Below are 16,274 nucleotides of genomic sequence, written 5' to 3' on the forward strand. Positions count from 1 at the left end.
ACTCTCTTAGCATTTTGCAGAAAGGACATGCCCCAAGGAGTTTACCTGGACAAATTAGAGGAAAAGCAGAAATTATTCACATCATAGCCTATGCTTTAAGTCTCAAAAAGAAACCACCTTTACCTTCTGTACTGGAAAACATAATTCTCAAGCATCCCCTAGCCTGAAAAGATTCATCTTTCTGCCTTATTGCCGTTTGTCTGAGCAAAGTGGGGATGACATTCTACCAGACTAGCAGCCAGCAAGCCTGTCTTTACTGCCTGTATATCCCCTTAGAAATACTTTTCTGGCATATTCGACCAACACAACCCCTGTATCATTTCTCCTGTGTTATTACCATGAAGTCTATTGCTATATATAGCCACTGGATCGGGCAGAGCCCGGGGGAGGAGGCACTGGGGAGGGTGGCTGGAGGCATTGCTGCTGCGAGGGCAGAGGTACTCTGTGCAAGGGGAGCTGCATCCCCAGCCCAGGCAGCGCAGAGATGCAGACCACGCTTTGGGCTGTAAATCTGAGCTAGGTATGATTTAAATAATTTTCCATCCAAAGCTGCGAGCAGCAGAGAGGAGGAATGCAACCTAGTGGTGAAAGCAGGGCACCTCAGCCCTCCTGGGTTCTGCTCTGAGATCTGCTACAGCTTGCGTTTGTGATTTTAGCCAGGAACCGAATGAAAACATGTCCCTCAGAAAACAAGCAAATAGGATGTTTGTGGTTCTGTATTCATTGGGGGGTGGTGGGGTGATGGCGGTATTTGTTTGTTTTTTAAATTTACATATGCATCTGTTGTTTTAAGTAACGGATTGTCTTCCGCGGTGCTGGTCGAACGCACGCTCTGGTTCATAGCCAAGCTGGGGTCCTCTGGCTGTGTCGAAGCACACTGGCAGCAGTCCGGCAGGCTGGTCACAGCTCTCCTGTGCAGCCCGGTCCATCACATCTGCAGGTTAGACCCTAAATAGCTCTTATGCAAACATACCGACCTTGCTGTGATTTGAACCGAGGCATCTAAACCCGTCTCTTTGAGACAATAGGGATGGAAGTCCTGGGAGGCTTAATTTAGTTTGCAAAGCCTTCGCTGCTGCTGCTGATATGTAGTGGAGAAAGAACCCAGCCCAAATACCTTGGGACACAAGTATATTGCTGAAGTTACTTATAAACTAACAAATGCTATATGGAAATCACTTGTACTGGGTATGCATCCCCAAACACACTTTTTACAGTCAGTTTTAAGGCATGATCGTTCAGCACTTGACTCTACTCAGCTACAAAATGGAGATAATAACCTCTTTGGGGAACATTACTTAAGCCAAGAAAGTAATGTTTGAAGTGTTTTGAGATCTCTAGCTGGAAATTCCCATAGAAAGTAAAACCAGCCACACAATATTTACAGCCCAGTTTTGTGCTGATTTAAACTGGTCAAAGGAGAGCTCCGGCAGTAGTTTATTCTTCAGTAAAACATTAAGACCAGAGCCCAGAAGTTACTTGACTCGCCTGGCTAAGCTCAGGGCAGTGAAAAAAAACGATGTTGTCAAAGAATTTTAAAAGAGACAACACGCAGTTATCACAGATGGAAACCGGGTAGGACAACCAGATTAACAGCCCTACAAGGAGTATTGCAGGGTCTTTGGATGACTGGATACAGTCACAGCCTTGATTTTCTTCTCTCTTCAGGGCAAAAAATCCCTCTTACTACAAGTTTAGAACTGACTGAACATTGTCAAAATGATAGATGCAGAAATGCCTACTTATGCCTGAAAGATTTACTGCTCAATTACAGACCCTCAACTGAAGAGATTGCTGCAAAATGGCTGCACAACATAAGATGAAGAAAAGTTAACAAAAGGTGTCCATGTTAGAGAAAAATGAAAATCAAGGCCATTACTCCAAAATGATAGATTACCTCTCATGCATGATAAATCAGAAATACATTTTTGCAGGAGGCAATGCTAAGAAAAAGAAAAAGCCTTGGGACCAGACACCATGACCATTTCCTTCTTCTACTGGTCTTCTACGAGAAGCTACTTCAGAACTTAATATCTTTGGCATCCACATATTTCTAATATTAAGAGTGGTTTTCTGTGGCCAAGTCTGAAGGTCCTGCACACAGAACGCATTCATCTGTATGAATGAAGCCACTAAACAAGCATCTTCTTGTAATGTCATGTTCTTAGTAGTCCTTTTATTTTTAACATAGCATTTCCCGGGGATGCTGACAAATAAGCGTAGTTTCACCAGTCCGCTGGATGTGCTGAGACAAACAGGCAGATTTAAGACCTTACTTGACCACAAATGCACAAAAGTGCACACAGATGCACATACACTCAAGCGCACATGGAAAAAGCTCATTTTTGGGTCAGAGTGTGTAACTGCATACATTTTTTCATGTACATTTTTGTGGGAACATTTTAGGACTCAAGTCTGGAAAATTCCACCACTTTATGTTGCCCACCATATTACTGCTATGATCTCAGCTCTAGCCTGAATTTATACTAGTTACACTCCTTGCTCTGAAATCTTGACAGGCTCTTTGGTGACATCAGCTATCTTTTTTTCATCAAGCATTTGTTAGCTGGTAAAACTGAAACTCCCTTTGTGGTTTGCAGTCTAGACTTCAATTTGCACTAGGTTTATCAGCTGGGTTTTTTCGGTGTCATCTTTACAAAAAAGGTCTAAAATATTCCACATTTATTTCGAACTTGTCTTGCAATAGATATTTTAAAATTATTTGCTTAGGTAAACATATTTTATACTGATTACATCTGACTTTAAAAAAATCATCTGGTTCAGCTTTCATGGGAAAATCTGGCCTCCAAAGCCATTTTGAGCTTTTCAGGCTCAAGAGTAAAGGTTTAATTTGACACTTAATATGAATTCATGAGAACCCATTGTTCCTGAGTGATAACCTGGCGCCACTGGCATGTACTGGTACCATATCTTTGACAAAGAAGGCATCTTATGATTTAAAAATGTCATTGCAGCGACCTTTCTCATCGTCAGTCTCTGAATCTGTCCAATTTATTAACTATAGAAATCACGCATAGGTAACTGGGCTTGGGGAGGACCCTGGCCCTCTGAGTGACAGGCAGGGAAAGCTGAAACCGCTTCTCCCAAGACAAAGCAGTGATCTCTTTCTTAGTATAGGAACTTCCTACACAAAGCCACAAATGATTTTCAGAAGCTCATTTAAAGCTTGCATGAGCAAAAAAATAATTATTTCCATAATAATAATAAAAAAAAACATTAAGTTTTGCTACATTTTTAAAAAAACAAAACCCAGTGCTTCTTTTTCCTCAAAAAGCTATACTTCTTGAAAACATTGGAGTTGTTGCAAGAGCTGCACAGACCATTTTTGGTTAGCTATTGGATAGGCAATTTGTACTGCACAGAGCAGAGTGCTGCAGCAGCGCTGAGGACATGGAAGTTGAGCGTACCGTAGCGCTGCCATGTACTTGAAAGAGTTTTTATTAATAGAGAGGTTTGCAGCCTGAAGGAACTAAGTAAAGTGCTGTCAGACTGTCTCCAAATGCTTTGCAGATAACATACTGTACGGCCATTCACCCTCAGCACACACAACTTTGTTAACATGCAACTGTACAAAATCTTTTTTTTTTTTTTTTTTTTTTTTTTAAAGTAACAGGAATGCATCTGGGATATGGAAAAATCTAGCACTGCTCTGTCTGCCTGTGTAGGGAATGCTTTATGTACAATTTAAAAAAACCCCACAATTTTTATGAAAGAAAGTCTAATAAATGCCAGTGAATTCAGCATTACTAAACTCCAGTTCAGAACAACACAGGAAATAATGGTGCAGTTACTATGATCTAATTGCAGCGGAATTCCCTTGGAAAAGAATTTGACTTATGAATTTCTTTTCATTCCAATCCAATCAGTGTTTCTGAAACTCTAGGTGAGTTAATGGGACACTTAGATGGTGCTAGATTTTAAAAATTAAAACAAGATACTGGTGTTAGAAGCCTAACAAATACATGGTTGTGATTAGTTTCTATTAAAAAGACAATACAAAGTGTGTTTTCTAAGCTAAGATACAAACTCGCAGTGAAAACCAAACACACACACACAAGCCACAAACCCCCAAAAGGTATATTCATATATTGCAAAATAGGAAATTACAGATTAATTTTCCATTTAGTAAATTAGTCCACAGCAGAACTCATACCTCTTAAGCTGCATTTTATGTCTCTCTCTTCTGCAGAAAAACTATCTGCATTAGGAAATTCCTACGTGTTTAATTCTATTGTATTTGGAAAAATACAATTTATTCTTAGAAAAATAAGTACCATATAAGGTTAGATCAGAGCACAGCATGGAGAATGCCTGATGAGTCTTATGTATTCAGACTTTTACATGCATTTATAAGGCTGGATTTCAAGGTCTTAAAACAAGCTACTGAAACTGCAGTGATAGTTTCCCACACTACTTCACTGACGTCCACATTTGAGACTGGCAAAGTCCAACATAAATACTAGTAATCTGGTTAGGATCTGAAACTCCAGCCCTCGTGTTGGGATTTTCTGCATTTGCAGACACTGAACAGAAAGGAGTGGAAGATGACAAAATCCCCTTTCTCAGAAGTCTGCATTCCCAGAACAAACCATAACGGATGATACGCTGCTAAACCAGGATTAGCAAACTTGAATTGATGTCAGGAAGCTGAAGGATTTTCCTCCATTCAGAGCGATTCAAACGGGTATCTCCTCAGAGATCCTTCTTTCTAAAAAGGTGATTGTGATGTTGGTATCCCAATTTTTGCAGGGTAGCCTATGGCAGCTATGCATATACACCCCTCCAAAAAGCAACCTGAGTGCCAGCCCCCTCCACCTTATGGGATTTGAACCTTCAGCTCACTACCAGTGTGCCATAACCACCAAAGCTTTCTGGAAAATGAGCTAGAGATGAAGATGGAAGGGAATTTGCTACCTCTCCTCTCGGTGCCAGATTATTGTACAATTAGCAGTGAAAACCACACGCAGCAGCAGCAGCAGCAGCAGCAGCAGCAGCAGCAGCTGTGCAATACTGAGCTGCTGGTTGCTCAAGTTGTTGCTTCGAGGCCTGAACATTACGTCTGTATTTCTGCAGCACCAAATTAGATGGGATTTCAGTGGTCTGCATTTGCCTGAAAGTTGCTGCCTGTATCTCGGTTTTTAACAGCAACGGAGCAGGCAATGGACGCACTTTGTGGGTGGAAAAGTTCCTGGTCAGAAATCCCTCCCTTACCTTTAGCCACTGTTCCGCCTGCTCTTTGCTCTGCACTGCCAGAACCAGGGCATCTGCTCCTTGGTGCGAGATTTTCAGCTCGTGCTTCTTCTTTTTGCTGTCTTTGGGAATGTACGTGATACTGCAGTCATTCAGGAGCAGCTCCATCTGGGGCTGCTGGTCCTTGGAACTTTTGTAACACTAAATAAATGGAAGGGAAGTTCAAAAGTTAGATATCACCTTTCTGAACATTGGGGGACAGCTGTTGTTATACAGAAACGCTATTTTTAAATTTTTAATATTTTTCAAGCACCCCTTTACCACATACCACAGAGTTCAGCCAATGCCAACTTTGCATTTCTCCCTCTCATCCCCCCTGTAAAGCAAAATTACTTCCAGACTGACATTAATAGACATCTTTTATTGCAGGACAGGTACAACATATGGAGAGCATTAAGCTTCTTCATCCTTATGACTCAACCTTGACCTTGACCAGGTAGGAAGAGGGTGATTTAGGATATCTGTTCACATGTAGCAGCAGAATAAACTTGTACAGTGAATGACTTTAAAGCCCAGATATTTACCCTGCCCTCCAGCAATAGCCTAGCATACATATCAAGACAAATCTATACATCAGTGCCTACAGCCTGCAGTTACAAAGACACTGGCACACACCTTACCTCAAGAAAAAGAACAGCTGAGTAAGTAAAAAAAAATTGTCACAGTGCGGAAAGGCGGCAAAGTCCCACTTTTTCAGCTAATGCAGTTTAATAATCACTGCACAAAACTGCATTAATCTCCATGTTAGTTTACTTTGTAAGCTCCTGGCTAAAACTATATGACATATGTGATGTTTTTTCCCCTCATTATTAAATGCTGTCAATGAAGAGCCATTTCATGCTGGATCACTGATGACCTGCTCTATGTTTGAACTGGTGATCTAAAGATGAAGGGTTCCACATTACAGCACTTGTCCTATAGTCCCAGTCCCTATTCCCACCTTCCAACACATCGGTACAGCTGAGGTTCCTAAAGCTGTACTACATACTACAGAACAACATTTAATTGCACATATGAATGTCCAGTTATTTTATATACTTATGTAAATTGGGCTTTCACTCATACAAATAAGCATGACAGCTAAAAAGGCATCTGATGATGAAGAATGTATCTGCTAATAAAGATGACTAATTAGTATATGCATACACAGAATAGCTGAGTATAAATATGAACAGAGAAAAGCACGTGAACTTTTGCATGTCTGCAGCAGTATTCATGTCATGATGCAACTGTCAGGAAGACAGTAGCTGTTAAAAATATGTTATAAACACCACAACTTAGGCTGAGCAAATATGGCCACTCTAAACCAGCCTCTGCAAATCACTCATGATCCTCCCTCCCTCTCCAAAGCCCATTAACTCAAAGTTTCTCCAGCTTTCGTACACATTTTAAGTTTGTAACACTAAAAAAAATTAAGTTTTCATGCTATGAAATCTTGAAAACATACAAGATTAGTCTCTTCAAGAAGCCATAAACAGCATATAATTCCCTTTATATTAATTTAAATATTTTATATATAATTATACATTACTAAAACTGAAGTATTTACCTATTAAAGGACTTTAAGTGAAAACCAATTCCCTATTAATGAATGGGAATTTTTTCTAATGTCTAACTCTAAGTAAAATATTTTCGGTTTATGATGACAGCTGCATTTATAATACAAGCAATTACAAATCCCTAAGAACATAGATTTGTTTTACTTGCATATCTCATATGTTAAATGTCTAAGTCCTCCTTCAAACAATAAACCAATCTTGTGTAACTTGGTCGTTAGACTCCTATTGTGATTTTTATTTTCTTAATCCCCATTACAGAATTACTGTAAGGCAATCCCTATAAGGAAAAAAAAAAGCAGCTTTTCAGACCACACATGTGGCTAAAGGAAATGAAAATAGAAAAAATAACATATTTCTATACAGAACAACAAACATAACTGTAGAAGACATATTGTGTGACTTCAGAGAAAAATCTGTTTCTTTCCCTCTTTCTTTCTTTTCTTCAAGATGTTACCAGACGGTCCTGAAATCTGATATGATCCTGATATATGGTGATAAAAATGTGGACTAAGGATAATGGCGCCGTAACAATATAATAGAAACTGAATCAGAATCAACATTCTTTTCAACATTTAAATAGAGGAGGATACAAAAATTAAATCCTCAGTAACCACTGAAAACTAGCAAATTCATTCCAACTATATTTTCAGAAACCTCTTACCTCTATTTCATGTACTTCTATTTCATAGCCTGTTATTTCCTATACTGCCATAAGCACAAATATACTTGGAAAGTGAACACACCTAAACTGCATGTACCAGCGTAGAATAATGAGGTTCTACAGAAGATGTTCTATCACCTGTTAATCAGCTTTTAACGTTTGGGATATTGCAGTAATTATTAGTCATGTAATTAGTTACAACTGTTGGAAGCACCAGACAGGAATGCAGGGAGTGCCCAACTTATTTATTACTGTAAGCATTAGTGCGCTTATAATGACACAGAAATAAGCATTTCCCTCAATTAGGCTCTCTTTTCAGAAACTAAAAAGACATCTATGAGCAGATAATTTACTAACTTATCAGATCTTTTACTGGTGCCTCCAATCAGAAAGAAACATAACAGATTTGCTTCAGGAACAAATACATCCACTTGTTGCTTTCCTTTCTATAAGGCAGCTGTGCATCATGTGAATACTGCATCTGTAATTACCGCAGAACAGATGGCAAAGGTTTAGTTTAAAGTGTATACATTACCACGGCATATGCTGCCAAGTGAATTCTCAGTCTAACAAGGGACTTTTCTCTCCAGCGGTCTGATCCAACAGTTCATACACAAAGCTCCCTATGAGATTTTTTGTCCGCAGGGAATGAAAGATTGGATTTACAGTTTCAGCAATTTTTTTTTTTTCCCAAATGAAATACATTAGAAGATAATAGGCCAGACTTTCTTTCCAATATCAGGGAACTGCCTGGGTTTAAGTTTAATTGCAATAAAAATCAAAGTTTGAAGTGGCTAAATGATACACTTATAATTTCAGTGCTTCTCTGCTTCTTGGGTAAATCATGACTGAACTCTTTGGTAAGGTTACTGTAGACTTGGCCACTATCTGTGGAACATATTCCAAAAAACAGATTCCTGTAAAAATAAATGTATCATCTAAAAGGTACAAAGAAAATATAGCTAGATAAAAATAAAGATTACCAGTAGTTTGTTTTCTTTGATAACACACAGTAGTTTGGTCCATTGCCCAAATCGTTTTTTCCTAAGAAGGAAGGCACAGATTTTGGCATCCTTCACCAGATCCATAGAGGCTTCCTCAGAGGGCCACTGATGTCTCATTTTCTTCCCCTTTCCATCCTCCTCCTCTTCATCATAGGATTCATAGGAGCTGCTCATAGCATCTGAGTCATAATCTTTAAGAAAAGCGTAAAAGTGTTAAGTTAAAACATTTAGTCATGAAGCACACTGAAATAACTGAAAATCTCAACAGGGTTCATTTTTAAGTTAAGGCTTTTGAAAGTCAGCCATGAACAAATTACTGTTTCATTGCTTAGTAGTATCAATACATTAAGTTAATTGAAGAAGACATGCTGTTCCATTATAAAACTTTATAGAAGACCCATACTGACACCTTGGGAATTTTAATGGAAAGAATAAGCTGGGAATACATAGCTAGAAGTAGCGTTTTATTATCTTCAAAATACTATTTAGCAGATACCTTCATCTTTTGTAATTCTTTTACAGAGAAACATCTTCATCTTGTCCTATTGCATAATGCAAAATGTAGGCACAGAAATGTCAATATTAGTACAGCATATCAAGAAACAAACACTGAATATGACAAAGTACACAAAAGTACATTATGGGGCACTACCTACCTATCATAATACTTCATATAATTCTCAAATACAGCACCTGCACTGATACAATTAACGCTGAATAGACAATGCTGTTCCTTGAACTACAGATTCTGCTGGAGTTAAAGGCATTCTGCAAAAAAAATATGTTTTGTTATGCGCTTTTAGCCTGAACAGCTTAATCTTGCTCCAAGTTTGGTGATGGAATGGCAAGATTCCTTTTCAATTAAACAATCTTTGTTCAGGCCTTTCCTTTTCAACAATGCAGTCCGCTCTAGCAGTCCCCTCAACTACAAAACTAATTTGCCATTATCACAGAACCCTCTCTTCCACCATCCGTATTTATTTGTTTAGGTAGGTATGTATATATATATATATAGGAACATTTTTAACAGCTGAAATTTCCTCTAAACATTTCAAGTAGGCTTTGATACATTTTTAGGCCAGAAGGTGGAAGAAAATATCTCATTTGCCTTAGCGAGGTATTTAGGACACAGTTGGAATGTAGGAAGGAGACTGGGACAACTGGGAAGAGGGCAAGGGAATGGATTGCTGGAAAGGTCATCCTACATCAGTTTCTCCCTACGTGCATAGTCAGAATGGGATATACCCAGACCTCACATCTCTGAATCAAGACTAGATACTCTGATTTGATTTGTGTTTTCACGGAGGTGTACAAAACAGTGTATCTTCATTCCAAAGTGAAACGAAGATAAAATTTGAAGCTCTGGAAACTTTTTTTTTTTTTTTTTTTAAAATTGAATTCCCGTCTTCTGGTCAATTCTGCTACGGAGTGTTTGGTTTGGGGCAGCTCCATATGGGCAAGTGGTAAAAGCCTCAAATGATTATCAATGGGAAAACACTACAATTTTTCACTTGCTTTACAAAAATCAAGAGACAGATGGAAGAACTTAGGGGTAGATGTTTAAACTGACAGAATTGGAAACATTTATTCCAGAGTATTTATTTTTGCATATTTGTTTAAAAGAATGTGGAAGATCTGGTAGAACTAGCCGCTTCATCCATGTCTTCCTCCTTCCTCCCCATGAAGCAGGAAGAAAGCCTCAACAAAACCCCACCAAAACCAGAACCAAAACAAAACATTCCCCAGCCCTGACCTCCTTTTGGAGTGGCTGTCCACAAACTTTCACATAGAAACATCAGGAAGTGCTTGAGAGATCATTGACCAGTCTCAAACACAAAGTAGCATGCCAGCCTGTTGGAAGCAAAGGCAGCATGATTCATGTGGTGTTACCAAATATGAAGATGTGAGGTCTAGTCGTGAAATCAGCATCTTCAAGAAGGCCTTCTCCCAAAGGCACAGGTTAAGGCACAAGCCGCCATCACCTGAAGTTGCTGTCTCTCTGGGAACTTCATCTTTAACTCCTGCCTTTCCCTTTTCAAAGCAGTAATACTTAGGTGCCCATAACCTCCTCATCCCTTCTTTGAATTTAGTAGCGATCTTTGTTGCAACTACGCCACTGTCATAATGTTCACCTTGATGTTTGCTGCCTTTCTACAAAACTCCTTTACCTCATTTGTGATTTTGTTCTAGTTTTGGCAATAATATTATCCTGAAACTTACATTTTTTTGAGGTGAGAAGCAGAAGCAAGAAGTCACTGCTCATATATTGAGATGTGGAAATACTACTCTGGTAGTATTTTTCTGTTTAATTACTAATGAGATTTTTCCTCCAAAATTAAGAAACCACCTTTTCAATGTAAGAGTGTCTTGGGGTTAATTTTCATCAGATCAACTTGAAGCATGACTGTACAGGAGGGAGACTCCTTAAATACAGTCCTCCCAAGAGAGTGGAGCTGGGTCATTTTTCTACACTCTGAGTCCATACTGAAGAAGGGATGTTTGCATGACAGAGTCAAAGACTTTTCTGTCAAGAGGGTGGTCTATCAAATATGCCTTCCCCATCTGCATTTTTAAGTGCATCAGTCAAAAGGATGCAAAAACTAAATTTTAACACATTGGTTTTCCTTCCCTTTTAGGACCTGATTTAACTTTTTCATATTGCAGAAAAGAAGGTTTCACCTTGGATAAAATTATCGCTCGTCTCTTTGCCATATATCAAAAAGCTGGTTTTCTTCTTACCATAAACCCCATGCAGCAATCTCGCCTTCCTTTCAGCAAAGTTACTGGGTTAAATCATTGCTTTTTCCTCACAACAGTGAATCTGATGTGTTTGGGGTTTTTTCTTACAGCAAGTTTTACCGGTTTCTAAAAAAAAATTACTGTAGGAAGTGCTGATTAAGACTTCAAAGTAGAGACTGAAATTCTGCATGTTAAATACCCTACAGGTACTTCCTATGAGGCTCACAGGCAGTCCAAGTGCAGGTTCCACGTTAGCTGTAAGTTGTATGATCAGCAGAGAGACTCTGCACAGCAGTTGAAGGTTCATCCAAATCTCAGTTTTCAGGAGGCTGAAAGCCAACAGGAGCTTCTGAGGCTCCCACCCTCACACAGGCTAACGGGATCTCTGGGGACCTGTTGCCATATCCTGCCCACGAACTACTCCTCTTGGTTTTCTTCTCCTTGGTTTGTGGGACTCTTGGCCAGAAGATGAGTTTGTTCTGTGACTCACACCAGGAAGGATGACCACCTTGGAGTACGACTCACATCATCTGGGCCGAAACTTTGCTGCTCTTTGCCGCATCTCGCTTCTATTCTTTGTTTCTCCAAACTGCTGTATCACATCCAGAACAAGGCTTTCAGGCTCTGAGACACAAACTAGCATGTGCAGAAAAAAGTGGAAAATATGTCTCCAAAATCAAGTGGGTTTATTAAGTCTACTAAAGTCTCAGAGACTTAGGACGCACTGATACAACATGTTCCGAAGCTGCTAATCTGCCTTTTTTTGCATCTTCTGCATTTTCTGATTATTCTAGCTTCTTTTGACATTGGCTTTTCACCCTTATCTTCACCAAAATTTTCCACTGTTAAGGGGTGAAAATCACAATGGACTTTCACAGTATTTCTAATAATGTATTCCAAAGATTAGCCTGTAATAATTTAGGCATATTGTACAGATCAGTAGCTTTTAATAAAGAGAAAGAGAGTTCTCACACAAGGTATATACAGTCTTACTTTCATCTACTTGCCAGTGTTTGTTTACAAACAGATAACAGGGACTTGGGAAAGTTACGGATATTTCATTTTCATGACCTATATTCTGCAATTTTCTTCAGTTCCTCTTTGCCTTTGCAGGTAGGACACGTGATATGTGAGCCTCCTTGCTATTAATGATATCACAAAGATATTCCATAGGAATATTTACTTAAGATAATGATATCTAGCCCAACAGTTGTTTAGCAGTTTATTCTTGCACTTCTTATACTTTTAGCACTTCTTTGTTATGGTCTTCTCCATCTCAAACAGTTTGAACAGCTAAGGTTACATCATCGGTTAATACACTGCTTTGGTGGCTTATTTTAATTACCACGCAACTGGATTTAGTTGAAGTTTTGCTTGAGTGGAGATATATTACTAATGTCATATTGATATTACCAATGAAGAGTGGAATCTTTTAAGACAAATTAAAAGAGATGATAAGGAGTTCAGGACATAAGAAAATACAGCAAAATCACAGGAAGTGAGATGATAAGTTACACTAATGGAGCTTTAAATGTCTGCATATATATATAATTAAATCATGGAATTATTAACGAACTTTTAAGGCTTATATCCTAAATATTTTTGTGGATTTGGGTGGTTAAGTACAGTAAGAATTCAGTTTCATATTTTGTCTTCTTTTTCCCTAGGTGATCCTTTAGCAGTGCTATTAATATTTGTATTATTAATATTTTTCTGCCTGAGCATGGCTCTTGTTTAATGACAAAACACAAATCGCGGTTCACTGGATTACAGGGTGTAGCAGGACCACCCTGCAGCATTTCAAGGGAGGAAATGAAGAGAGGAGTGATTCTGCTACTCTGCTAAGACTATGTTCATGTTTTCATTTGCTCTTACCTTGACTTTCTTAGGTAAATTAAGAGCTGCCAGATAATCTTAGTTCATGCAGTGTGCAAATGCATAATTAATGTTCTAAGGTAACTCCTGTGCATGTTTTAAGAACAGAGATATCATTTTATTCATTTGTTCTGGTTCAAATAATAAAAATGGCTATAAAATGGGGGAAGACATGCCTTTAATCTTTGGGCCATAGAAAATAATGATTAGTGATAAATCAGCCACACACAAGTAATAAATTACCCCAGCCAATAAAAAAGCAGCAAAAAGGAAAACCTTTGCAATTTTTTGGTACATAATGTCCTGTTGACTGACCCTGTGTAAATGCTCACAGCAGTCATTTCAGCGTTTCATCAGCGTGCTCTCAGCATAGCTCCACTTAAGTCAATAGGTCTTTGGATAAGTATTTGGACATGAGAAAGAGCATTTGTGTGTTGTTGCAGAAGGATGTTCTGGTGGTCAGTTAGGAGGCAGCCCTCTGCCTTTTGCACTAAACAAGTAGTCACAAAAATACCGTCATGTGCATCAAACATGGCTTTTGGGAGCTAGTATGACTGATTTATCCCTTTCCATAATGTGTCACCAAAATGCTGCAAACCACACCTTTTCAATAATCCCTTTTTTCTTTTGTCTACTTTAGCAAAGTAATTCAGTGCAGTAGAAGCATACCAGTAGATCTGCAGATCAGCACCAGTTTCTAAGATGTCCACATTTACAGTATCGCCTGTTTAGAAAGGTTTACTCTGGATGATACTTAACTCTGGACTCCTCGTCCAATGCCCCACCATGTTTGTGGTTCAAAGCTGTCCAAAAGACCAGTGGCTGATTTGGACCGTCTATCTTCAATAGCAGCTGAAATACATTTATGCACACCTAACTTTAGCTCCAGGGTTAGTTTCCTGTAAAGGGAGCCTGGTTTGTGTACACCAAAACAGTTCTGCAAACCAAACCGCTGCATGGCAAGTGAGGATAACCAGAGCCAGACCCAAATGGTCAACACCATGCTTACAAGACAGCACTAACAGAGATGTAGCTGTTAAACACTAAAAAAGTTGAAGGACACTGGAATTACCAAGTGCTCAGAAACTGATCTGGAAATATATTACTTACTGGAAGTGATATACTCAGGAGCCTTCCCAGGGCTAAGCGGCACCGCCTCTTCGTAATAGCCTTCAGGAAGGGAAGATGTTGGTAATGGTGGAGGCCCATTATCCGGTGGCTAGAGAAAAAAAGAAAAAGTGATTACATACCAACAAGGTATTAAATTAAACAGGGTCAGAACATCTGCTCATCATCAGTGCTAATGTTACCAGCCTTATAAACCCAATGGCTGCTCCTGTGACTATTTCTTATGTTAACCATCTCTAAAGGTAAGGCTCTGGAGGGGTGAATTAGATGTTGTCCTTTGAATAAGGTGTGTTCTGCAGGTTAGCATCTTTTAGAAGGGAAACAAGCCTAAAGCTCAAGTTCCTCATATGTTGTTATAATTAAACAATAATAAGTAGAGGTTGAGATTTGAAGCAATACAGTCACTTAATTATGCTTCATAACGTAATGATAAATTTTTAAATGTACCATTATTGTCAAGAACTTTACCTCCACTCATGATAAGGAAGTAGAACCTTGCATGTCCTTCAGCTGAGTCCTTTGGGAATATAAACACAGTAGGATCCTACTGCGATTGTTAAGGATGCAAAATCAAGATAACAGCTATAATAAAAGTTCTTTCTACAACAGCATCAAGTGATAAAAATGTTGAAAAGGTATAGTTCTCTATTTAAGAACTAGAAATCTAAAGAGTCTATATAGGAAAGAGATTTCTGTGCGTAGACCATTTTACAGAGTTAAGGCTTATTTATTAGTATTTTACACCTAAAGTAATTCCTATTACAGCAGGAAACAACAGTTTGGTTGGACAGGTTAGAAAAGTTAAATAGCCTGGGATGGAAGAGATCAAGGACAGATAATTTAGACCATATTTTCACGATGCATTTTGTTTTTTAAAATCAATTCTTAATCAGACTTTAATTTTTAAAATGCTATTTCTACATAGTGAAAACTGAGCTACAACCAATGAAAAGTTTGGAACATCAAGAAACTATTATATGATAAAATAAATATTTCAAATACCAGGTCAAATTCTAAAATGCTTCTTTTCTAAATATAAACCTGTTTTAAATTTAAAACTGATCAACTGCTGGTATGTTGATACAGTAACAAAGTAAATTTAGTACTCTGTGACTTCTTCCATATGACTTTACTGTTCTATTTCTTTAACAAGTACCAAAACAACTGTATTTCATAGAATTCATTCATACTGGCCACAGGTTTTTAGTTCCATATTTTCATATTAGAGAAAATACTGAAGTCTTTTTCCAACACTAGTGGTTTATTGTATGATTACAAAAATGTAACTTGTAAGCAGAGTCTCATTTCTGCAGTAACATTTTTTCAATGCCTCTTTCTCTTTTTTCAGGTAATGAAAGAGATGTAACGGTGTTTGTCTGCTTTGGACTGATCCAGTCTAAACTTGAGGAACAGAGATACTGAAGTAAGAAACTAGGCAGAGTGGGCTTTGCTCATGGTCAGATACAGATACTTCTGGACTGCAACTCAGGTGGGCTGAACAGTCTAGCAGAAGCATAGAGTCTTCTTCCACATAACACAGCTGAAGCCACAGCGACTATACTTCTCTTTTGCTATAGACCTAAAGTTACCTGGCAGGAACCCCAGCTTTAATAACATAAGTGGCATTAGCTGTAATGAAATTACTTCTGCGGGCACTTTCAGGGCTGGATTCATCTTTGCATATTTCAAAGCTAGACATCTCCAAATATCATTACTGATTACACACCTACGCCAGACACTTAATTCTTAACAACACCAGCAAGACAAGTCCCACCCTTAGTGCGCTCTGTAGTTAAATTCGTATCGAGTAGGGTATTCCTCCTTGCAGGCAAGTGCTTGTGTATTCCCAACGTGCAGGAAGGCAAGGAGCTAGTGACTAAACCTGCCCTTCAGCTCATCCAGCACTGAATTCCCTTTGTGCACCAAGTAAAATCAGAAACTTCCTCACAAACAATGAACTGATTCGTGCCTGAACATAGAAATTCTTGGTCAGATTGAGATTTACGCTAATATTACTTCTATATCAAATGATATAGC

General features: G+C 38.6%; 1 protein-coding gene across 2 annotated transcripts in view; it reads right to left on the bottom strand.

Annotated features, from left to right (window-relative positions):
- Positions 1 to 16,274, bottom strand: part of AFAP1 (actin filament associated protein 1) — a 120,500-nt gene that overhangs the window by 33,410 nt on the left and 70,816 nt on the right. For both annotated transcript variants that reach the window (XM_049797921.1, XM_049797920.1), the window contains exons 4-6: positions 14,220 to 14,328; positions 8,475 to 8,686; positions 5,233 to 5,412 (exon numbers count right to left, since the gene is read on the bottom strand). In XM_049797921.1, the coding sequence (XP_049653878.1) occupies positions 5,233 to 5,412; positions 8,475 to 8,686; positions 14,220 to 14,328 (501 nt within the window). The remainder of the gene's footprint in view (positions 1 to 5,232; positions 5,413 to 8,474; positions 8,687 to 14,219; positions 14,329 to 16,274) is intronic.

Source organism: Accipiter gentilis, chromosome 3 (assembly GCF_929443795.1).
Source record: "Accipiter gentilis chromosome 3, bAccGen1.1, whole genome shotgun sequence".
Classification (NCBI taxonomy): Eukaryota; Metazoa; Chordata; class Aves; order Accipitriformes; family Accipitridae; genus Astur; species Astur gentilis.